Genomic DNA, 21,278 nt, shown 5'->3' with positions numbered 1-21,278 from the left:
TCTTCAACTCTTGAGTAGTTTTTTTCTTTGTTACGCTGTTTTTTAATCTTGGCTACACTCTTAGTCCACATGTTAGATGGTGTTGAATGCCTAATGTGACCTTTTTTCTTTCTTGCAAACATTTCAGCCAAAAAAATATTAAAAAAGCTTAGGGAATTTCAAACATGCTGGATTAAAGTAATTTCTCTTTTCATGGATATTGTGTTTATTGTTTCTGCTGCTTTTGATTTAATAAATTGACCTATATAACAGTCCTCAAAACCTAGTTGGATGAAACCCCTACATTTTTAATTAAAACATATGGTAAAAACATATTTCAGTAAAGCTGTTGCATTCTAAAAGAAGCCTGAGCATTCTTTTTAACAGTGATGTGACCCATTTAGGAATGTAAGATAGCTTCAGATTGCAAGAGTATAGCATTAATAATCACTGGTGTGTACAGACCCTTCCCTCCCCCACCTTCTCTCTGTGTGGATACTGTTTAATTTTTAATGGCGGCCAGGGCATCCAAGCATGTGTTTCTTTTGGTCTTCACAACAGAGATTTTAAAAGTGATTGTTATCTCAAAACTGACAGAATTATGGCCTTCATATTTATCACTCCATTTTGCAAAGCTTTCCTGCTTTATTTTTGGCTGTACTTTGGAACCTTTGGTTACCTTCCTCATCTTAATTTTCTTTTAGAAAAATAATAAAAAAATATAATACTGATCGGTTTAATTTAAAAATGTCATAGAATAGATCATTTATTGATAGCTCTCAGTGGCCTTATTCCGAGTTTTGACAAAACAACATTTTAACTATTTTGTTCTATGTACACAGTTCCACCTGCATTTTTGACTGTAGCTGCAGGAAGTTATGGTAGAAGATGAAGCGGGTAGAAAGCAATTTTGAATAACAATAAAATAATTTAAAGTCCCCCTCAAAGTATGATGGTTTATTATGAAACAGCTGATGATCACCATGTGCAATGGAAAACTCTTGCTTTTTATTCCACCCCAGCTGTTTTCCTTTATCTCTTCTTGGCCTTTTGTCTATTATACAGTTGGAGGTGGTAAAATACAGCATAAAAATGCCGAAGATTTTTGTTTGGGTAACGTGATCCCTGGCATGGACTTGGTGAAGTTTCTTCAGCAATGTTCCTGCATGCCTTAAACTCCAATGAACTGTTCACTTCCTTCATGCCTTACTGTGCACATGGTTCATTATTGTGCCATGAGAGGAAGGAAATAATTTTGATTTAAAAGTTACATCTGTCTTAATAATGGTTCACTGTTGCGAAAAGAGGCAAAAAGAACATAAGAAGTACTAAAAAAAAAAGTTATAAACTTTCTGTGTAACCAAAAGCCTACTTGTTTTGGGCATGATCAAGGTTTCCAAAAGAAATACAGTCTGCAAAGTGAGAACCAAAGTGCCAGGACTTGTTGAGCCACTGCCACTCGCCATGCTGCCCATCCATGTAAGCCCGAACCATCCAGCAGTTGGGATGGGAAGGGATGGAGAAGGAAAAATACAAAGAAATTTTGGCTTGTTTGATTTATATATTTGAAGTGTAGGTATAAAACTTCAGTCACGGTGATTAACTTCTGGAATGGCTAAGTCTCATGACTTAGCCAGGGAAAGCTTTTGCTTTTTCCCTTTCTTTTATCCATCATTGCTTGAGGCCACACAGTCATTTATTAGAGGCTCAAGGAATACATTTGCTCCAAATTCCCACGAAACACAACTCCTGCAGCTGCCAGGCAAGCTGCTGGCCTTGCAGAGGGACTGGGGCTTCTGTATCCCGTGTGCTGGAGAAAGCTGGATCAGTGGCTCTGTGCAGTGACTGCTCCCTGCCATGGCCATCGCCTCCCTTTGGCCTGCAAAAGAGTTTGGTGCCCTTGGTTGAGCAGAGAGAGTTCTCTCCCGACAAGGAATCATTTTAATGGCATCTAAATGCCTACTTCTGCCACAATTTTGACTCTGAAACATGAGAAATTCTCCTGGTCATGAGTCAGGTTTATCCGGAATCCCTTTTTTTACTGAACAACTCAGATCTTATACACACAGGCGCAACAGAGGAATAGAATCACATTTATTTACTTATTTGTAGTGCATACTCTTGAGCTTTGTGAAAATACCCACAGAAGCAGAGTACGGGGGCAGGGAGGAATCATTGAACTATTATTTAAGTTATTATAATGTTTCACTTTTATTGAGAATGTTGTCCTAGCAGATAATTATATTTTTGTAAGAACAGCCTCTGGAGTGATGTTACTATGTGAAAAAGATTATTTTACTCCTCATTTTCCTGCCTTCTTCTTCTTTCTCATCATTGTAACTGCTATAGAAAAGATGTGTTAGAACATGAAAGCTGTTGCCTCCAAGCTGGGAGGCAAAAAGCACTTCAGTTTCACTTACTGCAAAACCTCCTATTTCCCAGTAGAGTGGGCTCTCAGAGGGTAACATGCACGTCCCCCTGAAAAGTTTTTGCAGATCCAGAGATGTTTGCTTACAATACCCTCTGCTGAAGCCGGCCAGACTGGAAGAACAGACAGAAGTTACTGCTCATTGCCCCTTTCTGTCTCTCCTTGAAGAAGGTTTTAAAATTTAATTTATTCTTGTGCTGAGGATTGACTTTTAACTCTGAGTTTCTGTCTCACCTTTCAGAGATCACCTTCTCTTTGCAACATTTTCTTAAGAGAAGCTGATCAGTCACCCTGAGTGAGGGTGATTCTCTTAAATGAATGGTGAAATGCTCTTCTTAGAGGACCATGGCCAAAACGTAGATAAGACATTAGAGCCTACCAGAAGCAGTTCTGGGCTGTGGATTCTTCTAGGGCAGAAAAAGAGACATAGGGATTCAATTAGATTTTTCACTTTCGCTCTGTTGAACATTTACTCCAAACTGTAACCACTCCTTGATTTTTATTTTTTTTTTACATCCAGTAATCTCAGCACTGCCTTGCCTGTAAAGCGAATAATTTTCTTTCAATTTTAACATAACACAAAGAACACAGTAAAGTATAAATAACTAGACACTGATGTTGGTAGAGAAACTGAATTTTTATGTTAAAGTTGGAGTTTGGAGGAAAGAAAAACTTGTCAGGAAGTAGAAAATAAAGCTATGTGGTATCATTGCTGAAAGCAGTATTAAATTGAAATAGGTTTCAAAACCTGTACAGAAGTGTAACCTGAGTTTAAATAATTCAGGCACTTAATAGGTTGTACTACAACACGGTGCCCAGACCAAGCAATTAGCCAAGCAAATTCTTCCAGCTTCAAATGTCTGTAAAGCAGTTGCTGGCATTTACCCAGCTTTCAGTCAAATATGTCTATGCCTAAACCAAAGGTATTTGTTATGGGCAGCATTAAAAACAGCTTTGGAGACATTTCCTGCATTAGATTTTGTCCTGCTTTGATTTGATTGTATTTCTCTAGGCCTTTCACTTAACATTTTGAGTACAAAGTCTTTGCTAATGCTCTGAGTGTTACTTTGCCTAATTTGTAAACTTGGAGGGCTGTGATTCCTTTATTTGAAACTTGTTTTAACTGTGGGAAATAGGAAGTGAGCAGGGAGGAGCAAATCTTTTATAGTGAAGAGCTTGTTCAGACTATAAATTAGGCTCCACACAATGGCCACAGAAAGAGGCAAGCCTGCCTTTCTGAAGCCCACAATGCACTGGAAAAGATATGGGCTTTCAAGGAGAGCCAGGCAGAGACTGGTTTGCTGCATGTTGGCTTTATGAGCATGGAAAAAAAGACTTGCAGCTAATGTTTGTCAAAGAAAAGTAGTTCAGTCAGCAATCTTGAGCAGTTGTCAGCAAAGAGGAATCCCTGCTTTGCAGCCAACAAATAGTAAACATTTCCATTCGTCACCTTTTGGAGATGTGTTGGGAAACTTTTAAAGCCTTGCTTTGATTGTGCACAATGGGTATTGTCACAGCTTAACACCCCGGGCACCTACGCGGTAATAAAGGATATTTATGCCACACAACTCATTCTTGCCATATCTTCCATTTGGGAATAAATATGTAGAAAATATTAAATTACACAGGCATTGGGAGTCTTTGAGTCACTTCAGTAGTGTAACTCTTGATTTGAGGTGAAAGATGTACTACCAGCTGCCTAAAGCATAAGACTTCAAGGACCCTTTTGCTGACTCTTTTGAAGTCAATGGGAAATTTGCCAATAGTACCAAGATTTTATGCCTGAGGTTGGCAGCCATGAAATGAATTTGAGAAACTTCCCTCATATTAACAATCTGGTGGCACTCAGTTTACTCAGCTTCATGTATGTTTGTAGGATCAGGTTTTCTGTGAGCCTGGTGTTCATGTCAGTGTCACATTTTCCTTGCTTTCTTTTTAAGTAACATCTTACTAGAAGTTATCCTGCTGGAGTAGCAAATCTGCATAGGAAGAATGGCATTTTAAGGTGACCTAATAAAAGGGGTGTGGCTCAAAAATAAACTGAAAACACCTTCCCCAGCTTTACCAGTGCATTTTACCTGGGATTTTGGCAACCTTGTTGCAGGGCATTGTTTTCCTGGACAAAATACGGGGACGATAGTCACTTACTCTTCAGAAATGTTGGAAGAACTAAGGGACTAATAGCTATTCTAAATGGGACTAAAACTCCATTTTCTTTTACCTGGTTTTGTTTAAAGTAACTCCCAAGATAGCTCAATTTTTAAGAACATTAAAGAATTCCATTTATAGGTTTAACAGAGCTCTGTATAATCAGTATTCCCATATATAACTTAACTTTCTTTTGTTGCAAGGAAAATACAACCCTCTCTATTAAAGGAGAGAAATGTTAAAATTACATTTGACTCTCGGGGATTTTGAGGGACAGCTGAGAAAAATTAGAAATACTCTTAACTGCTTAAATAGAAGAAATTGTGAATCAATAATGACTTTTTTATTCATTAGCATTTCTAACCCATCGCCTTCCATCTCCAGATGGAAGAGGCTGTTGAAGTGCAAAGTATGTAATAAATAATGTGTATTTCAATGTGGATCACTTGACAAATCATTAAAATACTGGCATCTCTAGGGAGGAAGATGCCTGCCACTTAAACAGGCACTTGATCAGTCTTACAGTAGATGTGAAGTGAAAGAGAGAAAAGAAAAAGAAAGAAAAATTAGAGATTTTCTGGCAATGATCAAAGCAATTTTAAGTGCACAGCTCCCTGTAAGTTTGATGACAGTGAATGAGGGCCTCAATTTTTTTATCTTTTCTCCCTCCATGCCTTGCACTCCCCAAGCATTATTATGTCCATATATGTGTGAGGGCAATAGCTTACACCTTTTTCAGTGGGAAGAAATGCTGCTCTGAGAATCCATGCTGTAATTTCCACGGTCTCATGGATTACCCTTGGTCTCTGATGCTGATCCAGTCCCACCCTGTTCAGTTTGTGCAGTCTAGTAAAGGCAAAAATCATGGAGCCATGGCTTGGACAGTCATAGTGGAAGCCTTGGGATGGATAAACCTTTATGCCCTCTTCTGCTTTCTCAGTTTGCCGGTGATCCCAAAATGCCTTAGATATTATAGGAAGTGAATCACTGCTCTGGGATGATTATATACCATGCAAACAAAATAGCATGTCACTTCTGTAGCAATACTTTTAAGATGCATTGGTGTGTTTCTGTACATTTATTTTTTTCACCTTCTAGAACAGCTTCAGCTTGCACACACCAATTTTAAAAATAAATTCACAGATACAAGCCTGTCCCTCATATGGAAGCTTCCTGGTTCATGTTAGCCTGTGCTGTACTAACATCTGCAGAGTCAAGCACTCTTGGTGTTTTCAATCCATTTGAAAAGTTTTTACTTCTCTGTTGGACTGTCTAAAATGGTACCTGACAAAGTTTTTGGTCACAAATGAAAAACAAAATAAATTATCTGTGTTAATTATCAGTCGTGTTATAGTGGTACCTGTCAAGGACTGAGAACATCAAAAATACTCAAGAAAATTTCTGTATCAAATATTGATAATCCCCAACTCCTCTTGCTTACCCTAAAAAAGTGGTTCAGCACTGGCTCTGTGTCTCATTAGATTAGAGTTTAAGACTTTAATCTTCTCCTCAGGCTTTCTTTCATATGTTACAACTGGTTTCTTCACAATTTTTAAAACATAGATTTGGGTGGGTTTTTTTCCTCAGTCAGATCAGAAACATGTTTGATACATTACAGCAACAATAAAAGTATAAAAAGCTAAGTAACTCTTCCTCATTACTATAGGCCTAGCAATGTGTATTTCTCCCCAATTTTATTGCTATCTGTCCAAGACTGAAGCATAACTTAATATAGGCTTCACCCTGCTTCACTCTGGCGTGCCATTATCTGGTGAAAATGAAATTGTATGGAATGCAAGTCTTATGCCATTTAACTTACAGAGCATTTTATTTCAGCTGTCTTTTCTTTTGAACAGTTCCCAGGCTAGTTCATTACAACTGCTTCTTACAACTGCTCATGTTCTGTCTGGTAATGTATTCTGCAAACCCTCCCACATATCATGGAAATCTAAAGTTTCATTTCTCTCTGAGGCCAACATCTGTTTGTGCAATGTTGCAGTCAGAGTATAGCTGTATTTTTCTTCTGTTAAGAAAGCATGGGTGAACAGGGCTGGATCAAGCAAAACAGTAAAGTACTTTCTTAAAAGAGAGCCAAGTAACAAAGCAACAAAGAAAATATAATGAGTGATGGGTCAGGTCTCCTAGTCCGACCAAAGAGTCCTGTGTGTTGCCTTTCCCAAGTCATTAATTGGACCATTTCTTATTTCAAAGCCTTTGAATAAAAAGATTGTTCTGTTTTACTTGCTGTAAAATTAGGTTGTGCTCTCACAGGCATATTCTGGAAAAAATACTTTTTGTTTCTAGCACTGAAAAAGAGTCAACTCTTCAGATTTCAGCTTTCAGTATTACACAGTTTGTCAAGGGTTTTGCTGCCACACTACCCACAGCAATCTATGGCATACCAACTCTGGAAAGCACATTTTCCCCAGGGAGTGACTTCTCCAATGGCAAAACCCACAAAATGTCGTCAGAGCGACATGCATAATGTAAATTTAAAAGACAAAGCTTGGAAAATAGTGATTCCTATTATTTATCAGAGTCAGCTTGTGATATATTGAAATGGGTGTAATAGGCAGCAAGAGCAGCACCCTGGCCTGCTCTCCCACTCTCCAAGTTTCTTTAAGGATCAATTCAGAAGTTTTAAGGACAGATTTGAGACAAAGAGCACAGCATTCATTCACATTTTTAGTGTTCTACCATTCATAAACCGCAACAAAAAGGAGACAAATAGGTGTTGGAGGGGGAAGTGAATTAGTTGGCAATAAAGACAGACATCACTGGCAAAGGAAGAGCAAGGATGTAACAAAGAAAATAATCCTTCTGTGTGACCAGTGCCCTGAGATGAGCTGTCCTTGGTGGTATGCATTGATCTGTGTGGGGTGTGCTGGTATGGTAGTGAGGTTGTGTTTCCTGTGCCCACCTCAAGTGGTGTAAGAGCAATCTGAGGCAACTTGAAATCTCCACTGCTGTCACAATTTGATGTTGCCAGTAAGCCCCAATGCAATATACTGGGCAGAAAAGACAGGATTCAGCTGAATATTGATTGTATAAAAAGCAGATTTAAGCAACATGAAAAGATTCTTTTATAGCTTTAATAGTAGTGAAGGGGAAAGGAAATTACATAATAGTTCTAGAAGTCTCTTGTAACTAAGGCAGTTACAAGGAAGGACAAAAGCTTTCCTTGTGGCCATTGTAGAAATACTTTCCAATCTACAGATACTGAAAATATGGGCTTCTTCATCGGGCTTTGAGTAGGTCTTACAGTTAGGAACATTTTACTTCCAAAGTCAAATCCTTTCTGTTTCTTTTGATCTGAAAAATAATAATTTAATATTAAATAATGTTTCCCAGTCCCACCATGCAGCAGCATAATATCTTCAGCCATTCCAAGTAAATTGCATTTCTCTAGGTGCTTATTCAGTAGTCTGACTGGACTTAAATAACTTCAAATTTTTTTTTTTTTATTAACTGTAGGTTCTTATCAAGGTGTTGGATAACAATGATAATGGCCCAGAATTCTCTCAGCCAAGTTACGATGTCACCATTTCAGAGGACATCCTCCCTGATACTGAAATTCTGCAAATTGAAGCTATAGACAGAGATGAAAAGCACAAGCTGAGCTACACTATTCACAGCAGCATCGACACAGTCAGCATGAGGAAATTCAGAATTGATCCCAACACCGGGGTTCTCTATACGGCTGAGAGATTAGACCACGAAGCTCAAGATAAGCACATCCTTAATGTCATGGTATGAATGCAGTTGTGGCTACTTCAGGGACATGCATGGAGTAGGCTTCTCTTGAGTGAAGGACTCGGTGCAATAAGTAGTCCCTAATTTAATCTTGCCTGCCCTGCTGTGTATTTATTTCACAGTTTTTATTTTGGCTTTTTGGGAAACTGTATTGTGAATCCATTGTATGGAATGTGATATGATTCTCTATCTCAAGGGAGAGCAAGCAGGTAATTATTTAATCTCTTGGCATCTGGTCCTCTCCCTCAAGGTAATTTTCAGAGTTTCTGAAGTGAGTCTGAAAGTTATTTGAGAAGTTATTCACTGGGAGATAACTGCTTTCTTGCCATGGAGAATGCTACAGCCTTTGTGAATACAAGCCTCATTTATAGCTTACTTTTATAGACTTATGTCAGTACATAAACTGTTGATATACAAAATAACTTTCCGTTATCTGCATTTCCAAATCTTTGGGTATGCAGAAAAAAGTTAATTACCAATTTTTGCTTGGTGTGTCTAGACTACAGAACATAAATCTGTCTGTTTTCAAGTGGAGATTGTATATCACAGACATATTTTTTTTAAAAAACAAGCAAACAAAAAAAAACCCAAAAAATTGTGTTAGTTTAAACGTTGGAGTCCACTATTTTCTTTAACTACTTAAGACTTCTGCAGCCAAGGCCTTCTAAGGAACTACTCATGGTGTGTTAGGTACAGGGGCACCTTTAGCAGGGCACCCTAGGAAGCAAAAAGCTGCTGTGAGATGCAGCAAGGGGCAGCTGAGTGTGGTCTCTGCTCACAGAGTAAAATGTTGCAAGTCCTTTGGCAAGCAGACTGAGAAATAGCTATAAACTGAATCACAGAAACACATGGCCACGAGTGGTATTTCTCTGGTGCTCGGCTTTGATCTCCACCTGACACAATAGGTCTTTTCCTCTGTTTAAGAACTGAAATTTTCAGGAGACAGTGGTGGCAGGATTATCAGTGAAGCAGTGCTGAGGTATTTTGGATGGGATTGAGACAGGTGTGGTAACTTACGCCTCTGTTGACAGTTACCAGCACTTCATAAAGTGATTCTTCTCTGTTTACTGTTGATATTATCATCTATGTATATAATCACTAAGTAGTCCATTGGCAGCTACAAGCACTCGACAGACATGCCTATATGCTGTACAGAAGGCAATGTCAAGATAAAGGCATGACCATTCAGTAAGTATTAATAAAAAAGGAAATTCTTGCAAACCTCAGCCCATATTTAAGATCTAATGTGGTTGCCTCTTCAAAAATTCACGTCATGATGGGTTAGTTGCAATGCATTTTCTCACAAGCGAAAAAAGTCGCTAACTTCTTTCCTGTTTCTTTGATATTAGTATCTGTCATCCCGTGTGTGAATGTATTTCAGACTGTTCTTTTGGGACAAATGGATTTTTTTACTACTTTGTATTAAATTTAACTGAAAGTAGTATTCACACTCAGATGAGTAACATTTGTGAAGTTTTACTAGATGACTGTCAAATTGTGTGCTATGCACTTGTTCTATAGGTCCGAGATCAAGAATTCCCTTACAGAAGAAACTTGGCCAGAGTCATCATAAATGTGGAAGACTCCAATGACCACAGTCCCTACTTCACCAGCCCATTGTATGAGGCCTCGGTGTTTGAGTCAGCAGCAGTTGGATCAGCAGTGTTGCAGGTCACAGCTCTGGACAAAGACAAAGGAGAAAATGCAGAGCTTATCTATACTATTGAAGCAGGTTAGGACCGAGGCCAAAAATGAAGTATCATGGATCATGCCAGACACAGAACAGTGGTGTAATGGTCATCTGTCTTGATACACAATTCAGCTTCTTTGGTCTACTTTCTCCTGTACAGATGGGCAAAGGAGACACCTTGTTGTTGTTGTTTTGTTGTTTTTTGTTTTTTTAAATTTTATTCTGAAGCTACTATACTCAAAACCTTTCAGAACAAACTCATTCTGGAACAGGTTGCCCAAGAGAGGGAGTCTGCTTCTCTGGAGATGTTCAGAACCCTACAGGATCCTGTGAAACCTGCTGTAGGTGAACCTGATTTAGCAGGAGGGTTGGACCAGATGCTGTCCAGTGGTCCCTTTCTAGCCCAGCCATTCTGTTATTCTGTGACTGTTTCATTTTCACCAGATGGCTACAGAGCCTGTTACCTCTAAGTCATTGGGTCAAAGCCATCACAGAAAATATTCAAAACTGCAGCCAGTGACTTGTGTTCAGGGTTCTGGTTTCAGACTAGTGTACAGTGGATCCTCCATAAAAAAAAATGCCACAACAGCTGGTATGTCCTGATATCTTTGCCAGTGTTCAGACCAGAGGAGCACAGAGACTAAGACTTCTGCCATAGAATTTTAATGGCACAAGGTCTCTTTGAAACTAAGAGAAGGCATCATGATACCACATGAAAATTGCTTTTGCAGTAAAATGCTGTATATTTACATTCAGCGCATAATCTATGCCACTAAAAGCATTCTTCTACTGGTGCAACAGCACAGTATATCTCTGACACACATGCAAATGAATGTAAGTTTCTCTGGGTCACATGAACCTGAAGAATTATCTTTGAGAGAAACCATTGACAGATACATAAGAGGGGGGATGCCTGGAAAGAGAGAGAAAGAATTAGAAATTTGTAACCTTAGAATATTGTAATGTTTCATTTCTACTTAGGGGGTTTTACTCATAATATGAATCTTTCCACTGGAATACTAGCAAAACTTGAAACTTACATTTCCATAAAAAAAAGTCACAGGTACTTCAGATTATACCCATATTAGGCAGATCACAAGCCTTTACGAGCATTAGGCTCTGATCTTACTGGATCATTATTTATCCCTAGATTATTATAAAGACTTGTTCCCAGCTAGGATAGCTCATATCAGTTAGGAGCAGGCTAAATGACAAATAACTAATGACACAAGAGTATCTACACCATCTCATACTGATTTAGCTTCATATAATTCAAGCTCACACCTTAAATTAGGATGATATAACCTGAAGTTTAGAGAAGACCCAAGGAAAATTTTTTCTGTCATTATCTTGTATGCCCTGTGGAAGGAGATTACCTTCAGCAAACCAGAAGGTGAAGTCTTTTGCAGCTGAAAGTATTGAGCTTAGAATGAGGAAGATGTTAGCACTCCAAAGCAAATATTTCCTTTATGCACTGCATTGTTCTTAGCAGTTATTTCTCAGTATTCTCCAGTGGCCTTTAACTTAAATTAGGGACAATCTTACATGTGCCCAGACAGCTAAACACTGTCCTTTCGGAACAAATTCTAAGCAGAGTAGATCAGGTTCCTGGAGCAATGTTTTCCAAGACTATTCCCAGCTTTTTCTTGACACCTTATTACTATTATGTGTTCCCAGTCATCTAGAGGTGCCACCACAATGTAAAGAGCATCCTGACATCTAAGGAGTATTGTTCCAATTACACTGGTAATAGAATCCTACATGATTCAGGCAGGAAAATATTTTTATAAAAGATGCTTTAGCTAATAGATGATTTCTAGAGACTCACTTTTTCATTACAGCCTGTTTCTGTTTCATCATGAGCTCCTTCTGCAATGTCAGACCTCAAACTTCCATTTACTGTAAGCTTCACACTCCTCCAGTTTCATTTTCCATAGATGTCCCAATCTCAGGTGCCTCAAAATTCAGTATTCTGCTGCTGAATATGATCCATAAAATGTGCAGTTGAGGATATTGATTTTAACTGCAGAATTCAAGTTGTACACAGCCCTTTGATTCAGAGGGATTACTCACCACATCTTACATTACTCTGAAGAGAGAAATCGGTTAAGAAAGTAGTTTTTGTGTAATTTCAGAAGAAATTCCTAAAGGAGAAGAGGCAGCTCTTGCCTTGCAGGAGGCAGTCAGTGGCTCAAAATTATTTGTATTTGCAAGCACTGACAAAATAACAGCAGCAGCATTTGTAGTGTCTGTAAATGTGACAGATGCCATTGTTTTTATGAGAATTTGTAGCTCTGGAAGAATCTCACCTCCTGGGTGAATAGCACAATTTTTGGTTTAGCTAGTAAACTTTACTGATCTGTAAGGAAGGATATAAATAGAAAACTGCTACCAGTATTGAACTACATAGAGTAGTATGTAGCTTAAATTAGCCTCCAGAATTTACAACAGATAGTGAATCATATCTTAAAAACAGTTCACCTTACCTCACTTCATTTAGGATTCCATGTATTTAGGCATTCCAGCTACAACTTACACGTTTATTGCTCTGTGTGCAGCACCCATAACAATCACTTAAAAAACCCTCTCTTGTGTATCACCTGAGATATATTTCTCTCCCAGCCTTGAATGGATGCTTGACTGTAGATTGGAAATAGTTCTAGATTTGAAGATGTGAATTACAATAGAGGGAACATGGTATAGTGATTGAAATTGCTGTAACTCAGTATATGCTGTTTGTATTTAGAATCAAAATCAGGAAAAGAGTCTGTATGCTTATATATGCCATGTATATTTGCAGCATCCTTACTTCAAGCAAGCACTCAGTAAAATAGCAAAATAAGGATTGCCAATTAAAGGTGGTCTCTAATTACAGGGTAGGAATACATACAGAAGGTTTTGAAGCTGTCTTGCTGAAGAAAAGATTGGCAAAAAGACCAGAAAGAAATAAGGCCCCCAAAAAGTTCTCTGATCCAGACTTACTGTTTTCACCTTTATGCAGTCACTGATATCCGTGCTTTCATGTTGTAACAGACGTTTCATGACATTTTCTACTAAATCTCATTCATCTGGATTCATCCTCCTCAGAGATCATATGATAAAACTTTGTGCCACAAGACGCTTGAATCTCTTTTCTATGCTATTTGCTCTGTTTTATTTTTTCTAAATGCCACTTTAACCTTTTTATATTCAGCTCTTTGAATCTTGAACTACTGTAATCTCCTGTATGGTTTCTTAATATCCCATTCAATTAGGAGCCTGAGTTGTTATCCATTAGTCATGTAATTGGCTTGTTAGCCTCTGATCTCATTTCTTTGCCTTAGGTGTACATGTATTTGACTAATTTCTGTAATTTAGGGTTGCTTTTCCTTACTTCAGTAGGAGTAATGTGCATGCAGTTCTTGCTCTGATGCTGGTACTGAGAATCAAGATACAGAGGTAGCAACACCTGAGTTTCTGACACCTTGAATACCTATACCATCTACTGAGCTCTCCAATTAACAGAAAGAAAGGCTGGAAGGGCCTTCAGAGTACTGTTACATTGGGGTGGGTTTTTTTTGGGGGGTTGGGTTTTTTTTTTTTTAATTTAAGTAAAAACCTTTAGAAATGCAGCTTGTTGCTCCTGGTTTAAGTTATCATAAAGTGAGTCATAGTTCATTTCTAATCTCATTCAATATCTTTGTTTTAGGAAACACAGGAAATACATTCAAGATTGAACCAGTTTTAGGCATCATTACATTACTGAAGGAGCCAGACTTAACCACAATGGGACAGTTTGTTTTGTCAGTCAAAGTCACTGATCAAGGTTCTCCAGCGCTGTCTGCAACAGCAATTGTGCGGATATCTGTGACAATGGCAGATAACTCCCACCCTAAATTCACTCTAAAAGAATACCAAGCAGAGGTCAATGAAAATGTGGATATTGGTACTTCTGTCATTTCTCTCTCTGCAATCAGTCAGTCCACGTTAGTTTATGAGGTTAAAAATGGCAATGTTGATGGAGTCTTCACCATAAACCCATATTCTGGAGTGATCACCAGTCAAAAGGCCCTTGATTATGAACGTGCTTCCTCCTATCAGCTCATCGTACAGGCAACAAATATGGCAGGCATGGCATCAAATGCCACTGTGAACATTCAGATTGTTGATGAAAATGACAACCCACCAGTTTTTCTCTTCTCTCAGTACTCGGGCAGCATAAGCGAGGCTGCTCCTGTGAACAGTGTGGTCCGCAGTGCAAATAACAGTCCCCTGGTGATACGTGCCACCGATGCTGACAGCAACCAGAATGCTTTGCTTGTCTACCAGATTGTGGAATCAACTGCAAAAAAGTATTTCACGGTAGATTCCAGCACAGGTGCAATCAGAACAATTGCAAATTTAGATCATGAAACTATAGCCCACTTCCACTTCCATGTTCATGTTAGGGACAGTGGGAATCCCCAGCTTACAGCAGAGAGCCCAGTTGAAGTGACCATTGAGGTAACTGATGTCAATGACAACCCACCAGTCTTCAGCCAGGCTGTGTTTGAGACAGTCTTGCTCCTGCCCACATATATTGGTGTTGAGGTTCTCAAAGTCAAAGCTTCAGACCCAGATTCAGAGATCCCTCCAGAACTAACATTTAGTATAATTGAAGGCAATATGGACCATTTTTTAATTGACTCAAGCACAGGGGTACTCACCATTAAAAACAATAGTCTCTCCAAAGACCATTATATGCTAATAGTAAGAGTATCTGATGGAAAATTTTATAGTACTGCTATGGTGACAATAATGGTAAAAGAAGCGATGGATAGTGGACTCCATTTCACACAAAATTTTTATTCCACTTCTATATCAGAAAACAGCACCAATATCACAAAGATCGCTGTGGTGAATGCTGTTGGCAACCGCCTCAATGAGCCTTTGAAATACAGCATATTAAACCCAGGAAACAAATTTAAAATCAAATCCACCTCAGGAGTCATTCAGACCACTGGCATCCCCTTTGACCGAGAGGAACAGGAGCTGTATGAGTTGGTGGTGGAAGCAAGCCGTGAGCTAGATCACCTCCGTGTTGCTCGAGTCGTGGTGAGAGTTTACATTGAGGACATAAATGACAATGCCCCGGTGTTTGTAGGGCTTCCATACTACGCTGCTGTGCAGGTCGATGCTGAGCCTGGCACCCTGATATATCGAGTGACAGCTATTGATAAAGACAAGGGTGACAATGGCGAGGTGTCATACCTGCTGAAGGAAGACTATGGACATTTTGAAATTGATAGAGGATCTGGCAGCGTCACTTTAAAAGAAGCCTTCAATTCTGATTTGTCTAATATAGAGTATTTGGTTGTCATTCTTGCCAAAGATGGTGGTAACCCATCATTGTCTGCATTGGTAGAGCTCCCCATTACTATTGTTAACAAAGCAATGCCTGTGTTTGACAAGCCCTTCTATACAGCTTCCGTGAATGAAGATGTAGAAATGCACATGCCAATTTTAAGCATAAATGCAACCAGTCCAGAAGGCCAGGGTATCATTTATATCATTGTTGATGGAGATCCCTACAACCAGTTTAATATCGACTTTGATACTGGAGTTCTGAGTGTCATCAGCCCGCTGGACTATGAAATAAATTCTCTTTTCAAGCTGATGGTGCGAGCCAGCGATGCTCTCACTGGCGCTCGCGCTGAGGTAACCGTGGACTTGATTGTAAATGATGTTAATGATAATCCTCCCATTTTTGATCAGTCAGCTTATAATGCTACCCTGTCCGAAGCTTCTTTGATTGGGACTCCTGTGCTGCAGGTTGTTGCTACTGATGCTGACTCTGACAATAACAAGATTGTACAGTATCAGATAGTCCAGGACACCTTTAACAGCACTGACTATTTCCATATAGACAGCAGCAGTGGCCTTATTTTGACGGCCCGAATGCTGGATCATGAACTCATACAGCAGTGCAGCTTGAAAGTCAGAGCAACTGATAATGGGTTCCCACCTCTGAGCAGCGAGGTTCTCGTTAGTATCTCAATAACAGATATGAATGACAACCCTCCAGTTTTTAACCAGTTAATTTATGAATCATATGTGAGCGAACTGGCGCCTCGGGGTCATTTTGTGACTTGTGTCCAAGCTTCTGATGCTGACAGCTCTGATTTTGACAGACTGGAGTACAGCATCCTATCAGGAAATGATCGGACCAGTTTCATTATGGACAGCAAGAGTGGAGTTATCACTCTTTCCAACCACCGCAAGCAGAGGATGGAGCCCATGTACAGCCTAAATGTCTCTGTGTCTGACGGGCTCTTCACCAGCACGGCCCAGGTGCACATTCAGATCCTTGGGGCCAACCTCTACAGCCCTGTGTTCTCACAGAGCATTTATGTTGCAGAGGTTAGAGAAAATGCTGCTCCTGGAACGAAGGTAATCCATGTGAAGGCAACAGATGGGGATTCAGGTGTATATGGCCAGATCAGCTACTCCATAATAAATGACTTCGCCAAGGACCGATTTTTGATTGATGCAAATGGGCAGATTCTGACAACTGAGAGGTTAGACCGTGAGAACCCGCTGGAAAGTGATATAGATATATTCTTGAGAGCCCTTGATGGAGGTGGCAGGACTACGTTTTGCACTGTGAGAGTGATAGTAGTGGATGAGAATGACAATGCTCCCAAATTTATGACAGTTGAATACAGAGCAAGTGTCAAAGCAGATGTTGGGAAAGGTTACTTGGTGACCCAAGTGCAAGCAGTAGATCCAGATGATGGAGCCAATTCCAGAATTACCTATTCTCTGTATAGTGAAGCCTCTGTTTCAGTAGCTGATCTGCTTGAAATTGATCCAGATAATGGATGGATGGTCACCAAGGGTAGCTTTAACCAACTGAAAAACACTGTTCTGTCATTCTTTGTCAAAGCAGTCGATGGTGGCATTCCTGTAAAGCATTCCCTCATTCCTGTCTACATCCATGTTTTACCGCCAGAAACCATTTTGCCTTCTTTTTCTCAACCCCAGTATTCTTTCACCGTGGCAGAAGACACCCTCATAGGCAGTACTATTGACATTCTGCATGTTTTGCCCAATCAGGGTGCTTTGTATAGCACAGTTAATGGTGAGCTATCTGCAAACAACAAAGACGGGGTTTTCATCATAGAGAAGGACACAGGGCTCATAAAATTGGATAAGAGGCTTGACCACGAAATAAATTCCGCTTTCCACTTCAAAGTTGCGGCCACAATTCAGTTAGACAAAGTAGACATTGTGCTGACTGTGGATGTGGAGGTGAAGGTGTTGGATGTCAATGACAACAAGCCTGTGTTTGAAGCAGCTAGCTATGATGCTGTAATAATGGAAGGCATGCCTATAGGAACAAAACTCATGCAAGTCAAAGCGGTTGATGCAGACTCGAGTGCGAACGGGCAGGTCACGTACACGCTTGCGGTGGAATCGGAGCTGCAGAAGATCACAGAAGCATTCACCATTGATAGCAACAGTGGCTGGATCAGTACACTGAAGGATCTGGACCACGAAAAGGATTCTGCTTTCACCTTTGCAGTGGTGGCCTCAGATCTGGGGGAAGCTTTGTCCTTGTCCTCAACCACCTTGGTCTCAGTTACTGTGACAGATATAAATGATAATGCACCTGTCTTTGAGCACGAGGTGTACAGAGGGTCGGTGAAGGAGAGTGACCCTCCAGGGGAAGTTGTGGCTGTTCTTAGCACCTGGGATGAAGACACATCTGATGTCAATCGGCAGGTTAGCTACCATATTACAGGTGAGAAACAGTTTGCATGCTTTCTTCCCATAACCAGCTCTGTGAAGAATTGTGCATGTGTCCAGTTTTAGGTGAATGTTTAGCAGGGTTTCAGCTAAATTATCACTGTGAATGAGTCAATTACATTCCTTTTTTTTTTTGACAGAATTTGCAGCAATGCTGAAAAGAGGGAGAGGAATGTGTGTGTGTGTGTCTGTGTTGCTCTCTCAATTTTCCAAGATGAATGCTTTCTGATTTGCTGCAGTGCAATGTAGCGTAGCCATCAACCCATCATAATTGATATGTCAGCTTGAAAACCATCATGAATTAATGTTTCAAACAAGAGAAAAGGAAAATTTTCTTCTTACAGAGAAAATCCTTTTACTTCCAAGCATTTAAATTTCTTTTGAAATAACATTTTTCTTTTTGAGATAGGAAAGTGGATGCCAGAGACATTTTGAAATACCACTATTTGATTTGGAATGGGGAGTGGGTGGGGGGGGGGGCACGAATGAATTTTACATTACATGGAATGAGGGATGCCATTTATTATCAGCACAGATTTCTGGCCAGGGAAATAGTAATATACTTAGAAGCACTGGTTAGCTGCCATGCATTGTTATATACAGCATAAGGAAATTTTGATTGCATTACTAATACATTTTTCAAAGCATGGTAACATTGCTCTTTCCTTTTGTGTATTTATTATCATTCTTTTTGCCTAGATTCAGCCTAGCTTCTGTGTGAGTATATTGTGAGTGATGGGTACTACAGTTATTTTTCTCCTTCCATCTTGCATTGTCCAATAGCTTTTGAACAACTTTTTCACTCCCCGCAACTTTAGCAATTCAAGAGCTATTATTTACTACCTAGTAATAACCAAACTATTGGGAAAGTCCACATTTTTCATGCTGGATGGGATTCAACATATATAAGACTGCATGTAGGAAGCAGGCTGTGGGCAAAAATTACTTAACTAATGGGAAAATAGTTTGTGTATTTTGCTCTGGAGGGTAAAGCTCCTACCCCTTTGTTAGCTAGCAAAATGAAAATGGCTGTGAGATGGTGTGTAGAGAGAGGTGTGACACCCCAGTTAGCCACAGACTGCCTGTGTTACACATCACAAGTGACACCATTTTCAAAGCAACCAGAAGAAATTTATTAATTAATTGTAACTTGAAATTTTGGATTCACTTTAAAGATTTGCAAAGACTATGTGTTAATAGTGTAATGTGCTGTATGATATTAGAAGCAGAGTCAGAAGTAGTCCTGTGTGTAAATGTCAGGATTTAGAGGCTCTGGGCAAGGTACATTAGCTGCTGGTGGCCCAGTTCCCACATATGTAAAAATAAATCAGTAGATTTATTTCTCATACTAGAGATTTTGGGATATTTGAAAGAGTTTGGGGATCTCAGTGTAGAAAGTACAGTGGGAAATTAAAACCCTTAGGTTTGTAACAAAGATACGTTAGTGTGCTGTGATCATTGATTTTGTTGTGAAGTCCGGCAGTCATCTCTTACAATGCATTATGCCTTTAGTTAGGTAGTGTTTTTTCTTCACATACCACTGCTGTTAATTTAGCAAAAACTGGACTTTGGAATAACAACTGTCAGATATGACTCATAAATTATAGATCATTCTGTACCTTAGTTTCTGCCACATGCCACAGTTCAAAACATGACAGATATTGTCCTATTCTGTTAGCTTCTGAAAACATTAGATGTCAAAGCCCAAAGCTTTCTTACTGTACAATTACTAAAGCACAGAATGGGCTCAGGAATTCCACTTCCTTTGAATATATCATTTGAGCTTGGGAAATACACAAGGAAAAATTAGGTTCTTTTGATTAAACTGTCAAAACATGTTAAAATATAGTTTCACTCACAAAATAGTCTATTCACACTTTACCTCAAGTTGATCTCAGGAAGTGCTCTTGTGTATTTCATGGAATCAGATTAGCTAGATGATTATTCAAAAGCTGTGGCTTTCTGGAGGCATTTTAAATCGTAGAAACTTCTGTGAATACAGTAAACTCTGAGTAAAAATAATACATTAACAAAAAGGAAGAAGAAGACAAACTATGAGACTGTCATGTCTATCCACCAAAAACAGCTTTGTAAAAATGCATCTGGAGAAGAGTAGCACATAGAAGATAGAAAGAAGAAAACATTATTTAGAAGATAATAGAAATAAATATTCTGGGGCAGATGTGATCACTGAAGGGTCCTTCGTGCCCTTTTCAGAAGTACAAATGCCTATTGCAGTCTTCTGGTCAGTCTTGAAAAGGGGTAGATACATTTGTGTGGATAAATAAATATTCTGCTTGGATTCCTTCAGTTTGTGATTGTTTTTCGTGATTACTGGCAAGTAGTTGCCATTGTCAAGTCCACTTTCATTTGCATTTGATGGTGAGGGAAAAAAATTTTGCACCTACTGTTGGTTATTTGTAGCTCAGTAGCAGCTGGAGATGTTCACAAAGCAAAAGCACTCTACATAAATCTTAATAAAAATTCAATAGGAAGTGCAGACGACACAAATGCACTTAGGAAGCAAAGTAGATTTCTTTTGAAGACTCATTTGAGGTCATTGCCTATATCATTTGGGGCAGTTTGCCTAAAACCAGGGTTCTTCTGATGTCTAGCCAATCTATACCTAGCTAGATATTACTGAGATTTAAGAATGGCAAACCATGAAAAGCCACCAGAAAAATGTCAGCTGCCAAGACATAGGTACAGTAAAGTGTTTCGTGTTCCTCAGTGATGTTAATTAAGCTTCCTCAGACACATAAAGCTAGGGAGTCAACAGTCTTTAAGCTTGGTTCAGCTGAATACAAGGAAGATGGACAGTGTGTTTTGGAAGAAAAGTGGTGTTGTACATGGGAGGTCATTTGCCGGGTTGATTGCCCAGTATGAGCAAAGGTGTGGCTTTGGTTAGTTTTTTATCATATATTTGAGATACTGGAATTCTGGAGAAATGGATATTTCAGCGTTTGGGAGGCCTTGTGTTGTCAGATGAAGAATAGTTTCTACAATTTTATGGTAGTAAAGCTAGGAGGATTGGATTTATCATTTCAGAAGCTGAGTAAACATGCAACATCTTAAACTGGGAGTGGAGGATAAACATATTGATTTTGTGTAATGAGAATGCCTAGCGTTCTAACTGGGAATTGAAAGTACTTAAATAAATGCATAAATGTAAGACAGAAGCTAAATAAATAAGTTAGTAAATATTCAGCTCCCCCTCCCAGATGGGGACATTGCAGTGAAAACTGATACTGTTGGCTTCTAGTTTTCCATTCCCTTTTAGTTGCTATAATGGCCTCTGTGTGTGCTTTGGTAATGATGTGTGTCAGGATTTGTTTATTTTGGATCACCGTGTCTCTGCATTTCATTTGTATCTGGCTGTTTTCTTTCTTTACTTCAACTTGAGCTTGATTTGGCTTTGTAGTATTTGCTGACTAGGGAGGGAGGGAGAGCATTATTTAAACTTCAAGTAACAAAAGATAAAAGATACTGCTGATTCTTTTAGCCTCAAAGCCT

The 21,278-nt window shown here is 39.2% G+C and overlaps 1 protein-coding gene across 11 annotated transcripts in view; it reads left to right on the top strand.

Moving 5' to 3' along the window:
* The window catches only part of FAT3 (FAT atypical cadherin 3), a 399,343-nt gene that overhangs the window by 303,634 nt on the left and 74,431 nt on the right, over positions 1-21,278 (top strand). For all 11 annotated transcript variants that reach the window (XM_030955753.1, XM_030955764.1, XM_030955773.1 and 8 more), the window contains 3 exons: positions 8,030-8,305; positions 9,830-10,040; positions 13,687-17,760. In XM_030955753.1, coding sequence (XP_030811613.1) covers positions 8,030-8,305; positions 9,830-10,040; positions 13,687-17,760 — 4,561 coding nt within the window. The remainder of the gene's footprint in view (positions 1-8,029; positions 8,306-9,829; positions 10,041-13,686; positions 17,761-21,278) is intronic.

This window comes from Camarhynchus parvulus, chromosome 1 (genome assembly GCF_901933205.1).
Source record: "Camarhynchus parvulus chromosome 1, STF_HiC, whole genome shotgun sequence".
Taxonomy (NCBI): Eukaryota; Metazoa; Chordata; class Aves; order Passeriformes; family Thraupidae; genus Camarhynchus; species Camarhynchus parvulus.
The sequence above is the reverse complement of the archived record's forward strand: the minus strand, read 5'-3'. Positions and strand labels throughout refer to the sequence as shown.